Source organism: Falco naumanni, chromosome 1, assembly GCF_017639655.2.
Source record: "Falco naumanni isolate bFalNau1 chromosome 1, bFalNau1.pat, whole genome shotgun sequence".
NCBI lineage: Eukaryota > Metazoa > Chordata > Aves > Falconiformes > Falconidae > Falco > Falco naumanni.
The window spans coordinates 96,874,283-96,901,729 of NC_054054.1; the positions used below are offsets into that span (position 1 = coordinate 96,874,283).

A 27,447-nucleotide genomic window follows, 5' to 3' on the forward strand; every position below is an offset into this window, starting at 1 on the left:
CCCGTGCTTGTCTGTGCAGCCTGTGCTGACCCAGCCTGGCCCGTGGAAGCGGTCCCATCGGCACCGTGCTCAGGGGAGACCCCGGCTCCGTGAAGGGGTGCAAGGGAGATGCTTCACCTCTCCCGCCAGCTTCTGGCAGGATTTTAACGACGCATTCCTCCCTTCATTACCTTAAAATGCCACCCTAAACCAACTCTCTCCCCAGCGCTGCCTCCCTCCGCAGCAGCACATCCTTCCCAAGCCTGCACACCAGTTCTTCCAGCGCTCCTCTGCACGCAGCCTCACAGGACACGGATGCAAGCGACATACAGAAATACTGGAGGTATACCCCAGCACAAAGTGTGCGTCTCAAGACCCCCTGAGACCTCTGGGGGAGAGCTCTTTCAGGCTGGATCATATGCAGCAACTCTTGTTCTGCACCTCTCTCCTACCGCTATTTGTGCAGCCAGCCCTTGGCTCTTGAAGCTTGTCTGAACATCCCACCTTCCACCTGAGCATCCAACAGTAATGGGAAATATCCACTGCTTCCCCTTCCCCCCAGACTCCCGGATCTGGCTCTTCTTTCAAAATCCATGTTCTGGTCGACATCTGCCCCAGTGGAGATGCAATCCGTGCCCTTCCGTGTCTGGCAGCCTCCCTCTTAATGATTTACAAATATTACCAGCTCTTACTTGCAAAAACAGTCCTGCCTTTTACTCTGGTCAGCGCAGCAAGTCCCTGCTTCCAAAGGCTGGCACTGAACAAGGCTCCAAACGGCAGCACACAACCTCCACTGCCCAAGCTGGACCAGACTCATAAGCAGAGGAAAACGTGGTGGGAAATTCTGCAGCTAGCGATGCTTTGGAGACTTTTAAAAACCAAACCACAAATAGTACCTGCTGGGTGCAGGATGGGCAGGTCTGTGGCTGCTGGGGCAGGAAGGTAGGTGCCAAGCGTTAGATTGCCTCTCTCCCTCCACACTTGCTCAACTTAACATTGAAACCAGAATGAGCCGTGCTAAATGTCTCCACCGCTAACAAGAAACAAATGTGGCCTCATGTTCTAGTTGCTGTGATCTAACAAAACAGACCATGGTAAACACTATAAAAATGTACTGGAGGGAACCACCCTGTGTTTGCTGGGAGAGGGACTGGATAATCTAATAGGGCTTTATCCATCTCTAATGTCTCTGAAAAAAAAGAAGGGAAAATTGGGCCCCATCCATGACATTCGTCATGTGCTAGCTATTCTGATGTCTTAATGCTGCAGAAATCAAATTGGAGCGAGGCTACCTATCTGCCTCTCCATCAGGATCCAGACCCGAGCGCTGCTTTTTATGGCCATGCAGCGTGAGGAGCTGCTGATGTCAGCGGTGCCACGGGCCAGGCCAGTTTTTCCATCCCTATCCCCACGTTATCTGGAGAGATACTCCCTTTGCGGTCACCTCACTCTCCTCATGACATGGATAATTGTTCACTTTGTGGACCTGGGGATCCACCAGCAGGACCTTTGGTACCTGCCCACAAGGTTAGTGCTTATCTGGGTACCCGGGTATCACGGTATCAGCAGCACCACCACCATGGCCGCGTCCAGATTTGCATCTTGGCCACGGTAACGGCGAGGGTTGATTCAGTCACCTACCTCAGCCACCCCACGGTGCCCTAGGTACCTGCCTGGCCCTTAACCAAAGGCTTAAGGGTCTCCTCTAGCTTCAGTGCCAAATCTGCCAGCTCCGGCGGGGACCCCAGACACCCTGCAGCACTTCAGACAGGTTTATATGCCTCTTCTCAGGTGGTCGCCAGAAGTCGCTCCCACCCAAGCTGGTCTCCTCCCGTGCCTGTGCCCGCAGGAACAGCCTTGGACAGGCTCTGCAAGGCAGGAGCACCCTCACCCAGCTTCCCAGGAGAGGGAAGAGAGAAACAGGCCCCACTCAGCTCTTGCACCGAGCCACAGGCTGCATGGGCAACCCTGCGCTACTCCTGACGGGCGGACCAGGTTTTCTGGACTCACTCCATCCCCTTTGTTGAGCATCTTAGGTTTGTTGTTTGATTTTTTTAAAGCTACCGTGACCTTGGCACAGGGGCAGACAAATATCAGCTGCCAGAAAACAGCATGTTCTGAAAAGCTACACAGAGCAAAACCACAGCCCCATCACAGTCTGCAAGCAAGATCTCCATCTGAGGAGGGTGGGGGTGGGGAGGGGGAAGAAGCATTTGGGGTGCTCAGGGAAAGCGCTGCCGGGAAGCTGCGAGCGCAAAGCACTGCAGCTCCTTGCTCAGCCCGAGGGAGGACGCTTCCAGGTGCGCCTCCAGCTCTTACCTGGCTCTTCCCACGCCGCCGGTAATTCCTTCTTACAAGGTTCTTGTAATTCTCATTCTTCTTGGTCAGGTAGTAGTACAGGACACAGTCTGCCACTGTCTGCAACGACACAGGCAAGTCAGGGAATGGGAGGTGCCAGTCCCTTGCACCGCTGACGCACAGGCTCCAAGGAGCCGTTCAGGCCACCACCAGGTCTCCTGCTGCTTCTGAAGATCCGCAGCCCAAACTGGCTTCCCCGCACCTCCCTCCCAAAGCCTGGAAGTGGATCTGGAAGAGGGGGACAATGCATATTGTCCCAGTCAAAAGGCTCAGCTCCTCCAAGGGACAAATCTGGGCCAGCCCGCAGGTGCGTCGATGGAGGTGGGGGTGCAGAGAAGAGAGCACCCCACGCTGGCAGCAAAGCAGGGGAAGGGCTGACCCCAGATGACTGTGGCAACTACAGGCAGAGGAAGGAGAGCCGCCTGCCACCCTCTGTTGCAGTGATGCGAGGCACAACCTGCCACACGGCTGTCGGCTAGTTTTATTTCCAGCTGTTAAGCTTGCTGGCTTGAGTGCACGCGACTTTCTAGTGGACAGGGATCCCAGTGCTCAGGAGCTGCCATCCCAGCTCCAACTCCAGCAGTCAGCTCCACAAGCACCATCCCAGATCAGACACGGTAGGAAAACAGGGAGCCGTGGCTGGGACACAGTCTGCTCCTGAACAGCACAGAGCATGCCACGCTGGGAAAAGTCCTTGGCTGAACTGGGTGGCCACCTGAAAACTGGTCTGGGGCTACACCTTCACATACAGGGCAGGTGGTTGCATGAACAGACATAATCCCACAGACCCATCATGCCTGAGTGCACCCAGGAGCGGGGTGCCGCTGCATGCGCACAGCGGTGCAGCACGGGGGCTGGGCTCTCCCTACATCCCTGTGTGCGGAGTGGAACCATTTGCAAAAACAGATTGCAACTTTAAAGTGTTAATTGGATCTCTTTCTAATCTAGCCCTGATTACACACACTCACGCGAACACAAAAACTTACAGTCATCTGTTCCAAGGGCTAAGATCACTATTTTTTTATAATGCAATTTAAAAATCTATTAATTCATTACATTGAGCCATACTTTGCATCTCTCTCCAACAGGATAATGGATGTGTTCTGTATCATAATTACAGCCTGATTTACAAATGAGTACAAATAAAATTAGAAGACATTTTACAGCTTGGAACACAGACTGGATTGTGAGCATCATCCAAGTCGCACCGCTTTCGGCTTTAACAAGTGGGAAAGGCTGCAAAGAGCCTGGTATCTTACGACAACAGCAGCAGCATGAGGTTGCCGCTGGCCTTTGCTTGCTGGCTGCTTTGGACAGGGAAGTCAAGGTCCTGGAAGTTACAGCCCCAACCCGAGTGATGCAGAATCCCAGAATAATTTAGGCTGCTGCAGGCTGCCCCCCTGAAAACAGAATGGTTCCCCCAGAGCGAGTGGATGCTGTGTGGATGAAACACAGCACGAGACAGGCAGAGGATGCAACTAACTGCAGGGACCAGAGAAGCAGCAGCTCTCAAATGTTTTCTGCTCAGGAGAGCCCGTGGACCATTGCTGTCTTTCCAGGCTGGGTCTGTCCAGGATCTGCCCGGGTGGCCTGTCCCACAGAAGGTACCTGGCCTTGCTCAGAATGGGACTAGAGGCTCGCTCTTCCTTCAGATCTCTGTTCCAAACCTTTCTTCCATCAGCCCAAATAACACCAAAAAGGCAAAGTCCAGGAAGCACAACACAGGCTTGGGAAAGGTCAGGCCCTCCTGCAAGCAAACTATTCCCAAACACTGAGGGGAGCTGTGTGCGTTTACATGACACGAACCTGAACTGCTGGATGAACTGGGACTCGGGCCACCCTCAGGATCGCCCTCCCTGAGCAAAGAAGGAACCCCTCTGCTTTGTGCTGGGCAGCCAGGCACCCACCCACCCCCCGTGCGACAGCCTGGCTGGTGCAGAATGCCTGTGGGAGCGCGGGAGATGCTGGGAAGCAGCTCCCCCAGGCAGACCATGGGGTGGGCTGCAACGCCTCCGCGCCAGGCTGGATGCGTTTGCACATCCTGCGGCTCTGCGCTCCCTGGCTCTCCGCAGCTGACTCAGTCCCTGTCTCTGCAGGGAGCCGGGAGGTGTCTGGACCATCCCTGGGGCTCTGAACCACCCCCGCCTGCAGGTGCCCAGCATCCCCTGGCTGCTTCAGCACCGAAGGGAGACGAGACGAGAGGGTGCGAGGCAGGTTAACGCCAGGCAGCGAGGCTTACCTTCCTGTCCAGAAATGAGGCGATCAGGCCGAAGTTCTTCGGATGCTGCATGAACCTGTGGGAGCAAGAGGGAGAGGGTTAGTATGGGTGCCAGCTCTGACCTCCCTCACCGCTGGGCTGCCGTGCCTCACATGCCTGGAGCAGGGAGGCCCAGCTCCCCAAGGGACTCAGGGGGTTGAGAAAATATTTGTCTGCTGATCAGCTTCCCAGAAAGACAGGAACTTCAAATTTAGCCCAGTGGGGCCGGGCTAGTTGGGAGCTTCAACGCACAGATGTTCATCATGGGGTGGGACAGGGCAGAGGGGCTGGCAGTGCCTGACAGCTGCCTGTCACCCTGCTTGATGCCATGGCCACTCCATGCATCAGCAGGACAGGCACAGAGGCCAGCCGCGTGCCTGGCCAAGGCCACAGGATTTGACAAGGGAAGGGCGAAGAATCGCCGTCGATGGCCGTGCAGAAGCACCCTGCAGCATGGCGGGGGCTGTCTCTGCCGCTGAGCAGGACCCCAAGCCCAGCTGCGCTGTCGGAAGCAGCTGCAAAGGATGGGAAGGGAAACCCAAACCCCAGGAGGAAGCACAGAGCTGCCAGGTCACTGAGTTGCTCAAGAGATCCCCAGTGGCACAGTGGCTCTGAGGAACGCCGTCTCCTGCCCAGCAAGCGGAGGAGTGTCAGCAGGCTCGCCCATTGCTCCAGCAGCCTGGGAGGGTGCATCGCTCACCGAGGGGGAGCTGTGCCCTGGCACAGAGATGCCTCCTTCAATGCATCCCTTCGCCGAGCTCGTGGGAAGCATCGAAGGCCAGCAAGCCCTTGGCAGGAGGTGCTCCTGCTGGCAGGAGGATAGTTAACTGGGGTCTCACCAAAGCGTAGGGAGCCCGGCGAGCGATGGCTTTGTGCCAGGGCTGAGGCACAGCGCTGGCCCCAGCGGAGAGGCTGCCACCAGCACGGGCACTGCCCCGGTGAGCCACGGCCAGGCCAGCCCCATGCGGCACGTGCAGCTCTGCCAGCTCCCAGGAGCTGAAGGATCTTTGCCCTGGGGAAACTGACCGGAGGCAAAAGGTGGGTGAGCTGTGGTGTGGGTGTAATGCAGGCGGGAGACTCTGAGCAGCGTGGTGCCTCCAGTCCTGCTGGCGATTCCCCCGGTGCTGCTGGCTGAGCTCTCTCCTCCTGTGCTGCTCAGCCCCACTGCCAAACTCAGGGTCAGGGCGCTGAGGGTCTGACCGGCTCCAGCCACGGCAGCAGAACGTGGTGCTGTCACCCACACGCTGGTGCCTTTCGTGATACAGGACTGCCACCTGGTTTGGGTAGCGCTGCAAGAACACTGTCACTGTAACCAGTTACCAGAGCGAGGGGACCTCATCTAGCCAGCATGAGGCTTTTGTGGGTGACAGTCTGCGATGGAGGGGACATGGGAGCACGGACAGCAAAGGCAGCACAATCCTCGGGCGCTTATTGGGGGTCCCTAGTCTCTACCCCAGGGGCAGCTGCAACCTTTCCACCATCAAGCATCTTGAAGGGTAAAACTTACCCACCAGATACAACACAGACACCAAGGGAGATTCCCCCAAGATACGTGAATAAATAAGAAAAAAAGAAACCAGAAATGCTAGGGGAACAACAACAAAAAAAAAAAAAAAAAAAGAAAGAAAAAAAAAAAAAAGGAAAAGCAAAGCAGCTGGGCTGCTCAGCCAGGCTGGGATCAGGGCAGAGCTGGAGCTGCCTCGTCATGCTGTACGCAGCACAAACCAAAGGGTGACCAAGCAACAGGGGTTTCAAGGCCACGTTATCAGTGATGCTAATGCAGGGTCAGGGACAATGCACACACAATCCAGTGTTTTCCACGGGCCAGGCCATGCTCCCATGAGGAGGGATGGATGCTGCGTTCTCACATTGCCCAGCATGACAGGACCTCGATGCCCAAGTGGGATAAAGGCGTACCACAGCCATTCCTCCTCCTTCACCAGCAAAACACAGCCCCCCTGGGAGCAGGCTAGCGATAGGCTCTCAATGGAGAGACCTGAAACCCTGCCCAGAAGCAAATCAAATCAGCCTCTTCCTCATGGTTACGTTTTGATAGCTAAAATAGTTCAGACCTGCAGCCTGCCGGCCTTGCAGTGCCTGGCTGTTTCCTCCTGCCATCAGGGCTGAACACAAGGTTGCATGAGGTTTTCATGGTCTCAGCAAGAGGCCAGTTCTGGGTCACAATCATAGATGACACAACTCTGGTTCACCTGAAAAACCCAGGCCAGAAGCTGCAGCACGCCGGGCAGCTCAGCTACCTGCACATCGGGACCCAGGCAAGAGCTGGGGCAGGACTCCCTTGGTCCTCCTCACAGCTCCTAAGTACCAACGTCTTAAAATGAGCTTTGTGAGAGCCCTGAAATCCTGCTGTATTTATGCCCCGAGCTCTGTATCACCCACGGTGATGACATAGAAACCAACATGCACAGCAGGATGCAGGAGTTGGGTGTGGATTCTTCCAGCCCCATTAGCCAGGCATGGCCCAGCCATTAAAGACCAAGTAATTAGCCTTTGCGTCATTTGTGGGCAAGGCTGGCTGTTTGGAGTGTCACATTTTAAGGCTAATTAGCAATGAGGATTCTCCTCTACCAAAGGCTTGGAGCCGGTTTGCTTGTTTTGTTCTTTTTCGGTCCATCTTGGCAATTAGTTATTTCAGCTGCAAACAGGAGGCATCACGAGCAGGGACGGGAGGAGGGATTCGGGACATGGAGAGGCTTCCAGCATGGCTGGCCATGGGCCTGCTGGTAATCCATGGAGCCATCCTGTGATCATCCAGAGGCCAGACTAAGGCGGTGCTGCTGCAAGGGATGAGGTGACCCTGGCACACCCACATACCTCCACGTCCAGCATGTCCACAGCAGCAAGCCCTAGCAGAGCTCACCCTGCTGGAAGCTCAACCCCAGCTCTGTTTTCACAGACACAGCACACTGGGGGCACCAAGGATGCTCTGGTCCTCCACGCAAACACACCTGAGCTATGAGATACAGGGGAGCCTGGATGTGAGACTGAGCTGGGACTCACAGCTTGGCTGACAGCACGGTGGTACCCAGGGAAGGGATCAGCAGTCCCTCAAGTGATCTCAGTTGATAAAGTGAAGCTGTTCCCAAGTAGTGCTTGAAAACAGGAGAAAGCACTGCAGCCAGAGTTTGCATGTGTCCGATGTGGGAATGCATCCAGGGAAACAGCAGCCGGTGGCAAATCCTGCAGACGGCAGGATGGAGTGCTGAGGGATGGGCACCAGCTGGAAGCTGCAGCCTGAGGGGGTCTATATGGCGCGGGGCTGGATGCTGATGGCCCTGAGAATCCCCCTGGACACACAGTGCCCAAAGGACAGCATGTAAATTCAAAAATGTAACAGTGCATGGAGCATTGGGTTTCACTGGCGTTATCCTTAAACTGGCTGGTTCAACTGGGGATGCCGAAGCAGAAAAACTTCCAGTTCTCACCCTGTCACAAGCAGTGGTTCCCACACTTCTGCGGGCAGGCACCCCCCCCCCAACCACACAGAAAGGCCCGAGGTTCCTGTGCAGGTGCATCACCTTGTGCCCAGGTCCAAGGCAACACAGCAACTGTGGCTGCATCCCTGGGGGGCAAGGCAAGCCCTTGGGAAACTGATGCCTCAGCGTGCTGGGGTCCCAGCCAAAGCACCACACAGGTCCTGTCCGCGCTTCCCCAGGGCTGCACAGCGAGGGGTGTGGGATACACTCACTTTTCCCGGAAGGTCTCCTTCTCCTGCTCACTCCACATATTCATCACCTGCCGGTCCTTGTAGACCTTCATGGGGTCATCCATGAGGCCGTTCATGTTGATGAATTTGATGCGCTGCTGGTCGGCATCGTAGAGCATGGGCGGGATGACGGCGAGCTGGCGCATCTGCTTCTCCAGGTTCTTTGGGGAAAGCAGAGAGAACAGTTGGTCAGCACCATGGGCCCGCGGGAACCGCAGGGGACAGATGTTCAAGAGGAAAGGACAGGCGGAGGAACAGAAGAATTCAAAAGCGAGCACTAGACAGCTTTATTGCTAGAGTAATTGTAAATTAAAAGCTGAAAGAGGCTATCGCTGTCAGCCAGGAAACAATTAATCTTTCATTTTGAAATAAAAGGCCTTAAGATACCACATGGAAATTTCTGACTTAAGCAAAATCGCTCTTGACCATGATGAGAGGCAAGTCAAAGCCACGGTGGCACAGGGAATGCAAATCCCTTCCCAGCCATCAAAGCTGTGGCCACATGGGGTTCGGCCCCCCCACCCAATTGCGAGGGAAGCGGATCAGCTCAGCAAAGCTTTCTGAAAGGGTGGGCAGAGGGAGACGTCGTGTTTCCCTTCCACGGGAAACCTTAGTATTTTTTCAGGCTTTAAATGTCACCACAATGGGGCCATCATTCCTTTCTTTCCTCTTACTGCAACACCCTGGGACATAATCTGATGCCTTTACTCCAGCCTGTTCATCCAGAGCCCTGGCTGCACACCAGGACAGGACAGACTGGGCACACTGGTTTCCTTAAGTATTTGCAACAGAATGGCCAATGCGACAGACATCTCATAGGTGCTGTCCCCTGCCCAAATGCCAGGACTATGCCTTCAGCTGAGCTGCTGGTGGTCCTCTGGCACGGGTCTGCCCCGTGGGGATGCAGGGATGCTCTGGCCACCCTCTCTCATTGCTAGCAGCACCATCACTCTGAGTCCTCCCTGTCACCTGAAATGGCACTGGTCAGACACAAATTCCAACCCTTGACCCAGGAAGGCCAGGTCTCAAGTGCTGCTGTGTTAATTTCCAGCTAGATGCTGGTTCCTGGGAGAACAGTCATGTCCAATCCTTCCAGCAAGCAGCCAACCCAGCCCTGCCCAGCACCGCTCTGCTTCCCCACTACAACTGATCAGACCCAACCTCGTCTTCCCAAAACACAGCTCTCCACACAGACAAGGATGCTTCAACTCCCTTCATCATGCTCTCATCTGCACTAGGGCACCTCATGTTTAGCAGCTGGCTTCTTCAGATGCCCTGAGGGTGTCATCTCACTGTGGGAGGCTGGGGACAGCTTGCAGCCAGGGCATCAACCCTGAGTGCCACAGACTGCCCCGGCTGAAGGTGCGAGCCCTGGGCAGAGCCAGGGCAGGCAGGGAGGCAGCTGGCAGGAGCTGAGATCACACAGCCTCTGCTTTCGCCCCGCAGGGTCTGGGGGTGCTGAGCCATGCAGATACAGCCCACCAGTGGGCAGCCAGACCTCTCCCCTCTCCAGCAACGCACCGGGGCAAAGAGCTGGCCCCCGCCAGCAGCGATGCTCCCCAGCTCTCACCTCCCTGCTCCATCCAGCCCTGTGGAAGGGCTGGGAGCTCTGAAGGTCTGCCTTTGAGACAAGCCAAGCTGCTCCTCGGGGCTCAGCAGAAGGCTGTCAGGGTGGAATTTAGCAGCACACTGTGCAGGAGGTTGGAGGCAACTGGCTAACGCTCCCCTTGGCCACGACCTCCGCAGAGCTGTATGTTTCCCTCTGCTCCTGAGATCCATGTCCTCCGGGTTGTTACCTTGACTGGCTAACAGCAAACTGCCCGGGACCCAGGGCAGGGAGCGAACGGCGGTGCACAGGCAGCAAACATCTCAGCTATTGCTGGGCAATGTCTGCTCTCCCCTCCCAAATGCAATCCATTCACTGCAGCTCGTCTCCGTGCCAAGAGAGTGGAACCCTTGTGAAACCAGATCCAAACGAAGCCAAGGTCACGGGGATGTTTCAAGATGAATGGAGCACTCCCAGAAGATGTGGGCCAACTGGCTCATGTACAAACCATTCATTCCATAGGATTCCCCTGTGTCAAGCCGCACAGCCCATTCAAACCAAAACGAAACAGAAAAACCCCTCCACCCGGCAGCCAGGGCGCTGGTTCCCTTCCCACCTCCACCTCCAGTTTAAACCAACAGCCAGGAGGGGTTTGTGGGGTGCTCCCCGGGCTGAGCAGCGTGCTGGGGTTTCAGGTCCTTAAGAGGCAGCTGGATGCCAATAAACACTACCCACCAGCCGCCAGCTCCTGGGGCACTTTGCGCCGTGTTCTGCTCCTGCAGAACCGTTGCACAGCTCCATTACGTCTCTCAGGTGGCTGGAAAGATGCTGCTGGGTGTTAAATGAACACCTCACTTTGGATCCTGTCCAGAAAGCGTATTAGGCATCATGGCAACCTCCCCAGCCTCAGCGTGGCCTGAAGTTAGTGGGATTTAGTATTGGATTTCACCGTGGGAGCTGGCAGTACTCTCCTCCTGCCTTCCTCAGAGAAGAGCGAAGTGAGGGGTAAAAAGAAGGAGAAAGGACAACCCAGTCTCACCTCTTGTTCTGAGAGCCCGTCGATGATTTCTGACACCTCGTGCTCGCTGCGTGCAGCTGACATGGAGAGCCCGCCACTGCCCCTCTGTCCTACCCTGCTGGGAAAGGGCAGTCAAACACTCAAACACTGCCGCTCCACGTCATAACCAGCAAACCACATTCACGACGACTCTGCTGTCCTCCTTTGTTGGCCTCCGTAATGGTGTTCTCCCCACATCCCACCCAGGCCACCCCATCCCACGCTGTGTGAACGGCTCCTGCTGCAGCCCTGTGGGCTCTGACAGCACTTATTCCTGCCTGGAGAGCACTGTCCCCTCCCCTGTGTCCCCTGGCTCGACAGCCTCAAACCACCTTCCTCACCTGTGCCAGCTTCCAGGATCGCTACAATAGAATGACATTTCATACCCAACCATACTCTCCCCCGTATTTTCTCCTGTTCATGGCACCACAGCAACGGCATAAAGGTGTCAGTGCTGTACCACCACATCTGGTTTGCAAATGCTGCAGGAACTTTGAAATCAAAACCAGCCACCGACATCTATCCCCCCCAACATCACCCAGCGTAACTGCCACATGCCCCAAAGAATTAAAACTTTTCTTTTTAAGCAGGTCAAAAATGAAAACATTTCTCAGTACCATTTCTCCCCTTCTCTTTCAGAAAAAATAAGGACACTGATCAGGAAATTTGGACCCATCCAGCTGTTAGCAGGGCACAAGGATAGGATGCTGGCAGAAGGGTTTGGGTTCTGCATGCATCAGGTGGCCCTGTGCTGAAATGGGAAGGACAGGGAGTTTTCAGCAAGAGGGGTGGAGATCATGACATCGTGTCACCTCCTGGCAGGAAACAATGTGACCTCAGTTGCACTTCCAATGAGGAGGAGAAAATGGACAGGGGATGGGAGAGGCAGGGGACCTCCCTCTCAGTGAGACATTTTGCTCCCTTCGTATCATTTGTGGTCATTCCTAGAACCTCTGCAGATGTTTCTTCACCCTGCCCATGCTCCGATCAAAGCATGCGCATGTATTAAATCATCAGCATCACCAAATGCATCTGCAAGTCTCATACATCTTAATTTGGGCCCACCAGTAAGGCAGTAATTAGTGCCATCCCGCCAGGCAGCCGGCACAAGGGAGCTGCACCTTGCTGGGAGGTGGCCAGCCAGGAGATCAGCAGCAGAGGGGAGGCAACAACCACATTCCTGACATTTTTCCTTCTCTCTTAGCTCTGTGCTGAGCCACCCTGGGGAAAAAGTAGCACAGCTGCTCCTTTGCTGGCTTCTGCCTTTGACTAGAAGGGGAGAAAAGGGACTGAGAGCCATCCCAGCCCACTCCTCCCACAACCAAATCCCACATCCATCCCCAAAGAAAAAAGAAAGGCTGTCCGATACCAGCTCAGCCCCTTCCTACCGCTTCTCCTCTAACCTCTGCATGCGCTCTTGCAGTTCCCGCTGCTTCCGGATCTCTGGGAATTGCTTCTCATAGTATTCCCGCACTTTGCTCTCTTTGGCACGGCGCCGGGGGTTATTTTCAATGCGCTCCACTTTTTTTTCCCAGGCCTCCATCAGCTGGTCATAGCGCTGGCAAAATTTCTGTTCCTGAAAGGGCAGAGGGAGAGAGGGAGCTCAGACGTGCCCAGGAAGAGCAGCTCCTCCAGGCCTGTCCCTCGATGGCTGCTCAGGCACAGCGTGACTCAAGTCGTTTAGAGAAAGAGAGTTCATTAGGACGTGGATACGTGCCAGGGACTGGGACCAACCCAAAGGGAAATTCTCAAAACAGGCCATTGGGTGCCCTCAGGCTTCTCCCCTCCAGACCCAACGTCTCCGGTGAAGCCGGGACTCTCACCCAGTAGGGCTCTGCACACCCACCGCACCTTCTGCTGAGCACCCTCCAGCACCTGGGGCGATGGGTTCAGCAACCGAAGCCCCAGTACCAGGGAGGGAGCCCTGCTCCAACACCGCTGGCCACGCACGAAGAGCACAAGTCACCTGCCTGAGGCCACCAAGCCAGAAGGGATGAAGCACAGCCTTGGGAGGGGACACAGGAGGGCAGCAGGGCACGCAGGGGCTTGCCGAGGTACCCGTAGCCAGGCACCCCTTCCTCCACCGTGCTGGAAAGCAGAAGTATTTTTCCAGCTGCTGCTCCCCCTTTTTGGGCCAGGAGTGGGATAAGCATGTCCCCACTGATGGCAAACCCCGAAACACAGCACTGCAAGGGGTTTCCACGCCGTGTCCCCCTGGGTGACATCCTTGTGGCCCACCCACACAGGTCCAGCACTGCACTTCACCCCCACTATTTATGGGATCAGCCTGGTAACTGCAGAATGCCCATGGACAGGCGAGGTCCACACCGAGAAGATGCCCAGCCACGGTCCCCGACAGCTGCAGTTACAGGAGTGATGGCACCCAGCCTCACGTGAAAGCAGCTGGGTGACCAGAGGGGCTTTTAAGGTTTTGTTTTGAGTGAAACAAATGCATTCTAGGTCCCAAATGAGGAAGGGAAAGCAGATGTCGCTCTGCAAAATAATCAATGGCAAAACCCCAGGTCACCTCCCGTCCCCCATGCTGCTTTCCAGAACAGGCAGCGCAGCACCAGTATCGGTACCGCAGCAGACACAGGGGCAATCCAGATGTTAAAGAAAAAAAATTTCATCTCTTGCCATGGCCACCTCACAACTGGAGGGAAATCCAAGGCTGTAGGGCTTCCCAGATGTGCTTTGCTCTCGTCTTGCTTGCTCTCAGCCACCAAGAAAAAAAAAGGGGGGCAGAAATAAAAAAAAAAAAAAAAATAAAAAAAAAAAATAAAAAAAAAAAAGGCAACAAACTGATGGGAACACCTGCTTCCTGGTCAGGAGGCAGCTGGGTTCCCCAGCAGCTCTGTGGCTTGTCACTGGTGCCAGGCACCCGCAGCAACCTGCAGCCAGTGTCACACTGATGCTGGCACATGGGTTTGGTCCAGCCATCCCAACCTGGCAATAACCCAAGTGCAGCGAAGTGTCTGTGATCCTTGATGCCTTTTGGAGGCACCTCAGCAATGGTGCGGGGCGGACAAAGCACCTCAAACCCTGCAGCTGATGCACACTAACACTCCTCCCCACAAATAAATTAATTCCAATTTGCACACCTGGAGCCAGAAGGTTTCCCACCCGCATAGACGCAAAGGAGACACTTGGGTTTTGGCAGGAGCTAAAGGAAATGGCTGTAGGACGAAAGCGAGGAATGAGAAGAAAAATAGAAATGCCCTAGAAGCCACCAAGGGGAATCTTGTGCTACGGGCAATGAGCTATAGGTAATGCCAACAGACCACGGCAGCTCGGAGAAATCACAGCTGCTGCGTTTTTAACCCTCCTGAAGCGATGCTACCAGCCCCCCGAACACGAGCTCCCACCCTGCCAACAAATCTGCTACGTCCTCCTGCTTTCAGAGCATCGCATTTGGGAAAAAGCTATAAATACCCCACAAAGTTTATCAAGCCTCAGCACTGGGAGGCAGCTGGTGCCCTATGCTGCGTGCCAGCCCACAGTGTGGGGGGGGGTGGGGGAGGGCAGCCCAGCACGAGGGCTCGGTCTGGTGAGAAGCTTTGAGGCTTTGAAATGTTTTTATTCCCCATGGGAATGAGCCGGTGCTGGGTCCCCGCATCGCCACCGCCTAGCAGAGCCGCCTGGCACAACTGCCAGGCTGTTTCATAGCCAGCGGCGCAGCTCTTTTTCTTCCTTTTCCTCCACTCTTTGGGATAACTCCATGAAAGCTTTATCCAGAATTCCTCTTTTAAGGAACTGGTATTTGCAGATGGAAAAAGCAACATCAATCGCACTGCTGATTGCCCCAGCAGCTCATATCCTGGCAGCGGGGCAGGCAGCACCAAAGCTCCCCGCTCACCCCACTCAGCCCTCTAGAGCACAGCTTTGCTGTGGACCAGCTGAGCACCTCTGACTTGCATCTCCTTTCTTAAAGCCCCTTCCCACCATGGAGCAGAGAGACCCTTCCTGCCACACAAGCTTCAAACCCCACCACAGCAGGCTGGTCTGCAGCATCCCCGTCTAGTGTGTTTTGGTTCCGCTGGGATACATGCTCCCGCAATCCTCTGCCATCCTTCAAGAGCCAAGATCACAAGCACCTCACAGCACTTTGCATTTCTCAGATCTTCACAGCCCAATCACCAGGAGAAGCTACTGGTCAGGCACTCCAGGAGCAGAAGCGTCTATTCCTTATTCAAGCATCCTCTGAGCAGCTTTAAGGAAGCGTGTCCATTCCTGAGCAACCATCTGCGCCGGCTTTTAGCATCAGTGCTTCCTCTGCTCCCCTTCCCGGCTGGGCTCACCAGCCCATCAGCCCCTCAATCACACAAGTGATGGCAAGCCAAATCGGACTTGACATGCATATCTAAAAATGGATGAATAGTAACGCCGCCGTAGCAGCTGAAGGCAGTTGTAGGCTGTGCCAAGCCCAAGCCCTCCCGCAGCCCACGCTCTCGCAGCTCCAGGGAGCGGAGCAGCTCTTCGGAAGGGAGGGGAAGAGCCAAGGTGACAGGAGGAACCAGTCCAACTCCTATGCAAGCCCCACGGTTTTCTTTCCCTGACTGATGGAGATAAACCTCTTAAAGCCAGAACAGCCCTTTTCACCCTTCTCCCTCTGCAGCATCACCCCTCTGATGGCAATTCAATGTCTTCTGCTGTGCCACCCTGGGTGGAGGCAGGAGGAAGCCCTGGGACCCTCTGATGGGGCTCTCGGGGCTGGACCCTGCAGGGACCGAGCTCTGACCCTGCTCCAGCCAGCCCTGGGCAGTGACAATACCTCAGAAAGTAAGAGAGTCAGAAAGAAATGCAGGCACATAGATGGGCTTTGCTAAAAATAGGGTCTGCTACAAAATAGGCAGAAAAATAGCTAAGCGTACCCATTTTGCAAACAGAATCAGCAAATGCATTCACTTTGCAAATTCAGCAACCGTATGTTGCCTATTTTGTAGAATAGGCAAAATGCTTCCCTAAACTGAAAAATCCCCTTTCAAGGACACTGAATAAACCGGCTGGCAGAAATTCACCTATTTTGCATGACAGGCGACTTTACTGCAAGCCATATTTTAGGAACCGTGTTCTTGCAGCCTAATTAAACCTTTTCCCCCAGCTCCTTGATACTCACAACAGAATGACTCACTCTAGACTTAGCACAGTAACCAGCCGTTTCCACCAGAAAGCAGCTCCTGGGCACTTCCCTTCTGGTTTCAATAAAACCGCACGATGCTTTGCAATCCCTGTTTTGCAGAAGGGAATATCGATCCACTTCCCACAACTGCCCCAGCCCTCAGCTGCAGCAGGCGAGGTGCCCCAAGAAGCACCCGACTGTTGCACTGGAGGTGTAAGCCCTGTAGCCCCTGCTAGAAACCTGGAAGAAATTTTATCATCTAAAAGATTAAAAAACCACGTGTTTGGACACAAATGGGAGACGCAGTCGTCCCTCGGAGCGCGAGATCTGTGGCTTCTGGAAGACTGCTACAAAATGGAGGGGGAAAATGAAGCACAGGAAAGAAAAGGAACATGCCTTTATTCACCAGAAATAAGAAAATAATTCAATTGCTGGCTCAGAAATGCCTGTATCGAAAGCTACTTCTAAAGGCAGAGTCTTCAAACCACTTCCCAGGCTCATTATTTTGAATTTTTTCTGACAATTCCTCCCAGCTGCAGCACTTCTGCCCAAAACCAGCACCAAAGACACTGGGAAAACCTGCCCCACTGGCAACTTAAGATGCTAATGCCAACACCTGAGCCTGCCCCAGGAAAGAGACACCAAGTCATACCCTGGTATTTACATCTTCCACGTAAAACACAGAGCCCTGTGCTGTGAGCTGAATCGCCCTTCACAGACACCGCAAAACCCACCTTCCCCCTGGGGGCTGTTGGCTGCTCCTGGCATTGCCCCTTCTATGCTGGTTTCGCCTCCCATTAGCTCCCGCCAGCAGCTCCTGCAGGCAACTGTCAGCGCTGAAAACCTGTAAATCCCACATGAACTTTCTCCTCTATTTACTAGGAATTTGCTCCAAATACCTTTGAAGCCACATAATAACCCCCACCTTGTCCCTTGCCTTAGCAAGAACCATCTCCTCGAAGGACACTGGAACTACCTTGCAGGCGAAGCTGCCCAGAAACAAACTGGTGCAGGGCTTGGTTTTTGCTTTAAACCACAAATCCTCAAACATCGCTCTGTGGTCAGCTGGAAGGAGTCAGATCAGTCTTCAGAACATTTACTGGAAGCAGAGTCAGCTTGTTTCACACCTCTCTTAGGGTTCAATTACTCACAGAATAGACATTTACGCTGTGAATAGGCTCTCTGAGATCAGTGAAGGGCTCCGCTGCAATCAAGCCAAGCCCACGTGTTTGCTCTGCAGGGGGTGCTTGCGGAAGGAGGTGCTGCCTGCAGCAGGATCAGGGACCTCTCCTTTACGTTCAAGTTATTTTAAGCGTAAGAGATGCCACAGCAACGCATCAGGCAAAGTACTGAGCACCAGCACCCCTCCGCTAGAAAATGTCCTTTCCTCTCTCACGTAATAAATTATGCTGCTTTATACATATAAAATAAGGTGTAAGGGAATCACTTACCCACTGTTTGCGAGCATGATTTCTCCTCTTAAAGTACAAAATTAACTTTTTCCGCATTGCCTGGTTTCTGTAAAGAAAAAACAAAAAACAGATCCAATCAACGAGGCGGCTAAAATCCAAAGCCGGGCTCTCCCCACTCCCAGCTGCTGTGCTCGCAGCACAGTTTCCACCTTAACTTGGAACTGCATCAACTTCACAGCAGCAAACGCAGTTATCTGGGGACCTCGCACCCGCTTAAAGACCAACAAACCCTCCAGCACAAGGAACTTCACCTGCATCTGCTGGTACAAGCAGGACTAAGGTTGAAAACCAAATTCAGAAACTCCCAGTTTTGCAAACGTTCACCGTGTGCTCAGCACTGACCGTGGGCAGACGTTCACCTCTGCATTTACCAACAGGTCAGGCTGTTTCTTGATTATTTTTACATTTTAAGCTGCAAAAACCCAACAGGGTGCTGAGAGCTGGGGGGCTCAGGCCAAGCTCTGCATGGCAGGAGGTGGCTCCCCCCAGCACCCCCAAGCAGAGGCCACCCTGAGTAGCCCCAGTCCCCAGGGCCAGCAGTGATGGAGCTCACACACGCACACACGCTGCCCAGGGTTTATTCACCCCCCCGGCTCAGAGGTGCTGATAAGGGGGCAGGACTTCGGCAGGGCTGGCAGCACGTATCTCCGAACCTCTTGCTTTGTTGGAGCCCTGCCTAACAAAGCTGCAAACCAACCAGCCAGGAAAATTCAGCCACTTGCAGAATCAGGACCCACAAGAGAAACTAGCCACTGCAACCACAACCACCCCAGCGTCTGCCCAGACACCCCCCTGCTTTCTTCTTCTTTCTACTTTCTAAAGACAGCATGAAATAATTGCTCAAAGAGAAGCAGCACCAAAGCAGTCAGGAGTTGGAAAGGCTGCACGAGCTCCCAGAGTCCGCACGAACCTGAGCGCTGAGCTCCTGCAGTCATTCCTGTTACTAATACAGCAATAAAATCTCTAGGTAAAAGGTAGAGACCAGGGGCAAAGGAGTTTCCTTAAGTCTTTTATCCCGATTAAAGGCAGAGCTGCAGTGTGTAATTACTGATCAGGGGCTTAACAGCCTCATGTAGGCATGTTCTGCAGGGTTTTAGCAGAATGAAAAGACACCCTTGCTGCTTCCTCATCGCCTTCCCTGCCTAGCTAATGCGGAAGGGAGAAAACACCCTCCTCCCAGTAAATCCCTAAAGCTAACCAGCAGCAAATGAGACTGGCTGGGAAGGGGCAGAAGGTCCAGCTCACCTAGAGGGAGCACTGGCAGCGGAGTGACTAAATTAGGGATGGAGGGCATTGCAGAAAGTACCAGAATTTATCACTTTTTAAAACTCTCCTTGCTACACCACTAAAGCTCGACTGGCACGTACAGGGACGGGCAGCGATCCCACAGCAAGTGCAGCCCTGGGCAGCCCGGGTCCCTCCAGCCCACCACCCGGCTGCCCCTCTGCTCCAGCAGCATGCCGGGGGACCCCAGCCCCAGCCGGCGGCACCGCAGTAATACTGCCACCCGATAATTAGCAGGTTAATTTAGGACAACAATTCCTTGGGGTGGGGGTGTCTTCAACTGCCACCATCTTCAGGATCATGAATGGAAAGGCAGCAGGACTTGGGACAGGGATGATTTCTTCTCCAGCACAGCAGAGCCACAGTCAGCTTTGTGGCTTTTTTTTTTTTAGTTTGCCAAGGAAGAAAAATAGAGCCTGATTCTTGGTCCTAATAGTACCATTCAAATTTTGTAACTTCTGTTTTCCCCCCTCAGTTAGTTACCAGAGGTATGGGATACAGGCAAGTCCCTGTATCCTGCCTGAGCTGCACGAAATCTTCCCTTTGCCTTGAATGCTTTGGTGCAAAAATAGACCTTGATTCTCAAGGCAGCACTAGCCAGCGGCGCTCCTAACTCCTCCGACGGATGGAACACACCAGCTACTGGCTGGGAACAGACTCCAGCATCCCCAGCTGAAGCCACACAGCCCCAAATCCCCAAAACACACTTCCAGTTCCCGGCAGCATCAGCGGAAGGCAGAGCATGGGGCTGAAGGCTCCTGCAGAGCAGGCGCTTGGATCCACAAAGGGTTTCTGAGCAAGGGCTTGGATATCAAGCCACGTCCTTTGATTCTGTTTCAGAAATCAAAGTGGCATTGATCATCGGAGGAGGAAAAAATCTAATAAATCCAAGCACAGGGCACTTTCTCCCTTTGCTCTTTTTTGATGGCATGTTTACAAAGGATTTGCTGTTGTTCTGGGCTGCACTGCAAAGACCAGAGGCCACCTCATTAGCTATATTAATAAACATTGCTGCCAAAGGCTTCTCCCTGCTGGATCACACAACACCACTGTCTTTTGTTTCTGCCTGTGTTGCACCCACCGAGGAACCTCAGAGGGCTGCAAGCAGCTGGCTGAGCTAAACCTCACCACTCCCTTTTGTGCAAACAGCATTCACCTGCCTTAAAAATCAGGGAAACTGAGGCACAGGGCTGCAGTGACATCTGCCCGCTTGTGCAAGGAGGAAGGCATGACAAACGAGCAGTGGGCTGGGCTGTGCTGCCTGCTCCACAGCATCCGTCTCGGGTCTGGCAGGCGAGGTCCAGCCAGCAGCATTCAGCCCCCTACTCACCAGGCCCCCCTCTGCTCACCCACAGGTTCCTGCCCGCCCGAGCCCCAGCTCCCCCTGTGCTCCCACATCCCTTCGCATCCCACACGGTGAGCTTCTGTCACCAGCTCTAGCACGGCGTGGCACCACAGCGGGCAGCAAATCCCCCTGCAGAGACCCTACTGAGACCCCCTCGGACAGACGCCCTCCCAAGGCTTCAGCGAACCAGCTCCGACAGGAGGCTGTGCCCAAAAGACACATTCCTGTTGTCTGTTTATTCCAATCCTGATGGAAACTCTAACACTGGGAAACCGCTGGGGTGATGCTAACGATAACCATGCGCCAGGGGTCACGGATTAGCCCTCTGGGGCCAGCACAGCTGAATCAACCCTTGCCCTCACCCACGCCAGCCTGGGTGACATCCAGGAGCGACGCTACGACAGGCTGCTGCTGGATCTGCTGCACAAGTTAGCAGGCAACAGGAGAGTAAATGAAGAAAATTAACAGCTCTTACGCAGCTGATGGGTTGCCTTGAGTTTTGCATCATGGCTGACCTTGAAAATGCTAATACAGGCAAAGACTTAATGGCTTCGCAGCTGCAAAAATCAGGAATGCCTTGAAAGCCAGTGTATGTTTACCACCATCAAGGCTGAAGTAATCAAAGAGTGAAAGGATTAAAAACAACAACAAACCCCCCTCATGCCCTAAATGTTTTTGCCTTTTTTTTTTTTTTTTTTTTTTTTTTGCATAAGGTCAGCCTTTCAAAGGTTAATACAATCTTGGTAAATATAAATAGGCTTCACAGTTTATCTTGCTACGTGTACCACTGTTACTTAGAAACCATTTGCAGCGAGGTTAATTCAGGCCAGGCGTCTCCAAAGCACACGCTGTGCTCCCTGGGCAAATCCCAGAGCCAAGCACAACGCTGCGGCACCGGCGGGAAGGTCCGGGCTGTCTGCTGGGAACCTCGCACAGAAATAACCACCCACCCTAGGGCAGCACACGGGAAAGGTCGCTCCTGCCAGGTGCCAGCCCTCCTTCATCATCCTCCTCGGCAGCCTGAATCCTCGCAGCTCCCTGCCTGCGGTTTGCTGGGGCAGAAGAAAGGCGTCGGGGCTGGAGACCTGAAGGGCACAGCCTCCATGGGGTGAGGATGAAGGAATCGGGCAGTTCACAGGCAGGAGCGGAGGCTCCTTAGGTAAAGCAACAGTGACTCTTGTGGACAGCTCGAAGTATTGCCGGGCTGGCACACCACGCACCACCCGGGTCGGGAGGACACGGGTGTCCCACACCGCTGCTACGGCGGGGCAGGCTGGGATGGACCCAGCGAGACATGGAGCCTGCCCGGCTTCTGGCAAGTGGTGGTCGAGGGCTGCCAGATGGCACATCCCCGTCCTTGTGGTCAACAATCCATCTAAGCACTGCCTGAGCCCGTCTGCATTTCTGCCCTCCCCATGGCCATGGGCTCCATAGCTCCCTGGTGTACCCGTGGGGGAAGACCTTTCTGGTGGGCTCACAGCTTCATGTAGCGTCCCTCAATGGCTGCAGTGCCATGGTCAATACACATTTCCCACCTGCCTACTTCAGTGTAGTCCCAGTCTAACGCTTCCCTCAAAGGCAGCGCTTCTCCAAGGCGAGGACACCATGTCCAGTGACCTCCTCCATGCCTTTGGTCACCAGAGGAGCTTTTCCTGCACCTTCTCTGAAGGCAGCAGGGAAATCAACCAGCACAGGTCATGCAACCACCACAGCCTGCTCCACAGAGACAATGACCTGGTGAGCTTCTGCAGACCCCAGGTACCGAGCCACCTCCAGCCAGCCCTGACAAGGAGGGCTCCCGGCCACTGCTCTGCAAATGCCTGAAGGATTACCAACCTGGTAATGATCTCCTTCCACTATCCCTGCAAGGGGAACATAAGCCGAACCTGCTGCCAAGGCTAGGGGTGATCCGGGGGCTTTTCCACATCAGAGGCCATCTGTTTGGAGCCCAGGGTGGCAGAGGCTCTCAGGAACAGCAGGTCCCCTGCTTTAGGGGGCAGGGAGCAACTGGACAAATGCAGCAAGAGCCCTAGTACCAGGCACCAGTCTGAAATGGGGCACGACTCAGGTGGGGAGCCTGGGGTGGCCCCACCAGTGCCCAGCCCTTCCCCACAAGCACTGGCAGGCAGGGAGAGAAAACAAATCAACCAAGGTAAACTAAAAACTGAAATTTGACATTTGATTGTCACCTGCCACCAGCACAGGAAGCAGGATTCAAACACTATCTGTAAGTTTGGGTGTGATTCTGCAAGAGCTTTTTTTCCCTGCATAACTGATGCTCACCCCACAGTCCCACTGACCTAACTGGGGAGCCCCACACCATCCCCTAAACCACCGAGTGAAACATCTCCCGCTCCTAGCAAAGCCAAGGGAGCCCTGTGGGAGCAGCCGCTTCCACCTTAACTGGCTCAGCACAAGGTTGGTTTTGGTTTTGGGCTTTCACAATGGAGCCAGTCAAGGAGAGAACCCGTAACTCTGACTTTTGAGTCACTTGGCTCGCGTCCACACGAAGGACTTGGCTCCGATCCTTCCGGAGGCTGCGATCTTAAAAGGATGTGCGCGCCTGCCTGCGTGTTGGCGCTGCTGCGGACGCACATGTGGACGCGGCCAAAGCCCTGGGGTAAGGCTCCCAGGGACACAAAGAGCCGATGCACTGCCGCACACCTGGCCCAGCCCGCCTGCAGAGACCTTCAGCGGGTGCAAGACGAGATGAAAGGAAGTTCGCTATTTGATCAAAACTAATCAGGGGTATTTCATTACACAGGAACGTCTTTCATCAAACAGCCAGTGCAAACAAAGTCGGGCTCAAGCCTGCAAAGAGCAAGGGGAAGGAGGCAGCAAGCAGCTGGCAAAGCCATTGTGCGGCCAGATCGATGGTGCAGGCGAGGGTCGGAAACGGAGGAGCCTCCTGGCAATCCCAGCGAACAAAGCGCTGGCAGCGAGGCCGAAGATCTGCGAACCACGGGAACCAAGAAGCACAGGCAGAACGCTCCAAGGTGAAACGAGCCAAGAAGCAACACAGAGCATACAGGAACGGCTGTGTCCCCCCAGGTACGCCTGCTCCTATGCATCGCTGCTGCCAGGACCCCCGTTCCCTACCGCTCCAGCTGCAAGACGCCCTGCAGAGAGGGCAGGGAGCAGGTCATGCTGTTCGTGGGTCACTGCACTCATGCATTTGCTTGCTCTGAAATGGCTGGAGCACAGAGCTCCAGCTGGCAACGCACTGCAACCTATTAACCCCAAGGCAGGGCACGTTCCTGGAAAGCCAGCTGTTCAGAGCAGTTCCATTGCAATATTCAGAAACTCTTTTCTGGGGAAGAAAAGCGAAACAGATCTGTAGATAATATTCCCCTGGAGCCCTTGAGCATTGGGATGGATTAACCCACCCCCCCAGCACCATTAAGGCCTCTGAGAATGGAGTGGTGGAGGTTCGTAACTCTGGATGTACAAGGCAGGCAGGCTGTCTTTGTGCCCAGAAACAACACTCAAGAAAAAGACGCTTCTCAAATCATCCTCTGCAAGTCCAAAATGCATTCAGCTTCCAAGGGTCCAAAGTCATCACTGGAATTCATGTTTGCACCATTAATTCACCTGGTGGTTCACCCGCTGAGGCCAATGAGACGCTTGTGCTCCAAGGAGGAGATGCCTTGGCAAGCAGGGGTGCCCTGTTACCAGAGCCTGCCCTGGCCAGACCCCAGCACAACCCGTCAAGGTCCCCACAGTGCCACCTCCTTGCAAAGATGTTCCCACTGAGATGCTCAAGCAACTCCCTTGGGCAACAATTACATCCACGGTTCTTAACAACAGATGGGAAGTTCATGCCCATCTCATTTAGGACCTCACTTAGGACCAAAATGAGACAAGGGCAAGTGCAGAAGCACTTCTGGCCAACGGTCAGGCACCCGTCCGGCACCTCTGCCTTCCCCTGGAGCCCAAGCTCGAAGTGCAAGACCAGGTGTTGCAGGACAGTCCACCCAAAACCAGCGTTGGGCTTTTCACTGGTGAGAGAAAGCAGCAGAAGGTTGCAGCCTGTGTCTCCATCATTTAGTAATTCATCACAAGGTAATACTTCTGCCCCAGTGCATGCCAACAGAGAATAAAAGAGATGAGAAACCTTGAATGGGATGAGCAGGGAGCTGCTAGGTGAATTTCTAATGAGGAAAATGTCTACAAGCCCTAATAAAAAGACCTGAAAGAGAATGCATTAGTAATGACAGGGTTTTGGAAGAGCATTTGTGTTACATGTCAGGCTTCAACTATGAATTCCGAGGCAATCCAGTGCTACTAAACCCCCTTAACAGCCAGTAATGAAAAGATGACTTAAATTTTCCAAAGTGACAGGTGATTTAGAAAGCCATAGTTAGATTTTCAGAGGAAATCTGTTCTGCTCTTGGGGGGCAGGGGGGAGGCATTTGGAAAAGAAAAAGATATTCAGAAACCCCTAAACCTCGGAAAATCCTGACTTCAGATTTTGATTCTAAAGAGGCAAAATGTCGTGTCCCCCCATCAAAAATCAAAAAAATCTATCAGCTGCAGACAACAACCCTGATGTGCAAATAACAGCACACACAGCTTTCCTGAGGCTGGATCTGGACACACAAGAAAACCAGAATCACACCGAGCTCTTGATCTGTTCTAACTGTACACACAGACCCTGGTCCTCCAGCACCCCCCCCCCAGCATCTCAAGGGGATGCAGCCTGGCATCACCCCACCCCTGCTGAATTCCAGCGTAAAAGCAAGGAGATGCTCTTGAAGGGAAGGTTTGAAGCAAACCTGGTGAACAGCACCTTGCGCGTACTCACCTTGGGCTTTTCAGTTTTCCTTTTGTGTGCTTTTTCGAGGCTCAGCAGCTCGCATTTTGCTTTCAAACACAAATCCCACAGACTATGATTTCAAGATGACTGCTTTGGGAAAGGGGGGAGGAGAGTCCTACTGGGCTGTTTTTCAGGGCTGACCGAGCAGGAAGCTCCTGCCGTAGAGATGAAGGCCCCCTCGGAGAATCTCTCACCAGGTAGAGCAGGTAATTGATCCTGCTCATGTGAACATCTTGTCATTTTTCAAACACTTCGAGGAAAGAGGGTTAGTATCTTTGGTGCCAGCGTCTGGAGAATACACGAAAACACTACCAGGGCCACGGCAGAAAGAGCAGCTCTGCTCCTTTTGCATTCCAGCCGGCAAAACACTGGAATAAGAGACCTAGACCAGATGCACTGGTGCTTAACTGGTGCACAAGCCGGCGTCCTCTGCATTTGTCACTGTATGTCTGTAAAATCTTAAAAAAAAGGGTCTTGGCAACCTCCTCAGCTGATGCAGAAACATTCACGTGGCCTCCAGTTGTGTTTGCAATGCATCTTGAAGAAACCTGTCGGCCTGTGGCAAAGCCAAAAAATTCACATCTTGAAGAAGAGTAAGGACCAAGCTAGCTAGGGGAGCAAAGCCACCCCATCCCTACAGAAATGAGGGCACAAACCACTGCTCTCTCCTCTCTCGAGAAAGCGGCAAAGCCCTTCCCTCCAACAAAGCAGGTTCAAACAGAAAGGACACGGTCCCATCAAAGGTAGGTCAAGTGTTCGTCACAAACCGCTCGGCGGTGCCTCAGCTCGGGCAGCAGATGTAGCATACAAAATTAACCATGTTTGCTCGAAGCCTGCACTCACAGGTGAGCCAAAGGGACCCCAGCAGACGGGTAACAGAGCACAGCCAGGCGGCTAAATAGGCCTTAAAAGCTTTTGAAGCTGCAAACACTGGAATGAACTGGGGCATGAAATTAATTTTAACTGTACTGAATAGGAGACAGGCCATAAAACTCCATGAAAATAAGAGACCGGTAACATTTCAGTAAGAGAAATCCTCCCCGTAACTCCCCAGTCAGCTCTATTAGCATAAGTGACTCATCCCAACTGAAAAGCAAAGCAAACAAGCAGGAAGAATTAAACTAGTGTTGCAAGGCAGAGTATTGCTGTAGAGAAATCGAGGAATCCTGGCTTTGTGATATCAAATGCTTTCCCACTGACACTAGCAAACATTCAACTGAGAGGAAAAAAAGCCACCCTAGGAAATAACATATATTAAAAAAAAAAAGTATTTGTGAATTGTAACAGCCTGGCCACCCTGCTGTGCCCCAGGTACGAGGCTCCAAAGCAGCTTCACACAGGAGCAGTTTCTATTTAGCACAACAGAGCCAGCATGCAAGGAGGTTTTGCGGACACAATCACAAACCGAGACGATTTTCCAGCAACCTGCCAAAAGGCTTTTTATCATGCCAAATCTGCATCAGGTGAAGTTGGTCAGAAGAATCTGCATCCAATTACACCTTCGCAAAATACAACCTGCGGTGTCCTGGCAGCTGTCCTGGGGCTCTGGTGCATCTGGCTGATGTCTCCCAGCACCCTGAGGATTTACTCCATCTCCTACCAAAACAGCTGCCTCCAGGCTACAGAGCAGAAGATGCTCTTCCAGAGCAGAAAGGCACAAACATATTAAGAACGAGGAAAGAACATGAAAAATACCTTCCAGTGCAGCCCATAGAGAAGGTGTAGGCAGGATTTGAACATCCAAGCATAACTTGGTCAAAACAGAGAAGTTTAATATCTTTTCCCCTCGGTCAAAGGACCTGAATTATTTGCTTGGAAGAATCACTGAAATCTTGATTTTGTATCTGCCTTCCAAGTGCCCAAATGTCCTTTAACGTGCAGTAGGGACACAAGAGATGGGAGAGCTGGACACACCGATTTCTCTGCACATCCATCGACAAGCGGCAAAGCTCAGACCCCATGACCTCCGAGTCAGGCCCACAGTCAAAAGCAGCAAACATCAGGAGCCCAGCTCGCCTGAGGGCCTTTTGCTGACCTCGATCTGTAAACACGCTCGGCTGGCATCAATAACCAGCCGAAGGCAGCTAATTGTGAGGCTTCTGGAAGGAGGAGATGGCAGCTTTTCATTAAAACGTGTGGTTTCCTTCCCACACCTTTGAAGCATTAATCATAGTGAACATTAACCCCAAGCCCACCTGCTCTAACCTCTCCTGGGTCTGTCGCTGCCCCTGCTGCAGCCGCCCGGGGAGGACTGCCCAGGCTTGGGACAACCCCAGGGATGCCAGCGAAGGAAGGATGAGAGGAGTGCCTGCTCTGACAGCATGGGAAGCTGGCTTGGCAGGGCTTCACATTTCATCACCGGTTTCACTCCTGACCTGCGCAGCCAGGTCCCTCTTGTTTGCGCCCGTCTTCCAAGCAGCAGCCGAGGACAGGAAATCATTTAAATCACAGGAAAATGTGATCACAAACCCACAAATATTGGCAGGG

General features: G+C 53.6%; 1 protein-coding gene across 11 annotated transcripts in view; it reads right to left on the reverse strand.

The window, feature by feature from the left end:
- The window catches only part of NCOR2 (nuclear receptor corepressor 2), a 253,526-nt gene that overhangs the window by 75,943 nt on the left and 150,136 nt on the right, over nucleotides 1-27,447 (reverse strand). For 6 of the 11 annotated variants that reach the window (XM_040611127.1, XM_040611172.1, XM_040611157.1 and 3 more), the window contains 6 exons: nucleotides 17,495-17,561; nucleotides 12,313-12,500; nucleotides 10,907-11,003; nucleotides 8,304-8,482; nucleotides 4,577-4,631; nucleotides 2,299-2,397 (listed from right to left, as the gene is read on the reverse strand). In XM_040611127.1, coding sequence (XP_040467061.1) covers nucleotides 2,299-2,397; nucleotides 4,577-4,631; nucleotides 8,304-8,482; nucleotides 10,907-11,003; nucleotides 12,313-12,500; nucleotides 17,495-17,561 — 685 coding nt within the window. The remainder of the gene's footprint in view (nucleotides 1-2,298; nucleotides 2,398-4,576; nucleotides 4,632-8,303; nucleotides 8,483-10,906; nucleotides 11,004-12,312; nucleotides 12,501-17,494; nucleotides 17,562-27,447) is intronic. The other 5 variants (XM_040611191.1, XM_040611149.1, XM_040611181.1 and 2 more) reach the window with 3 other exon arrangements.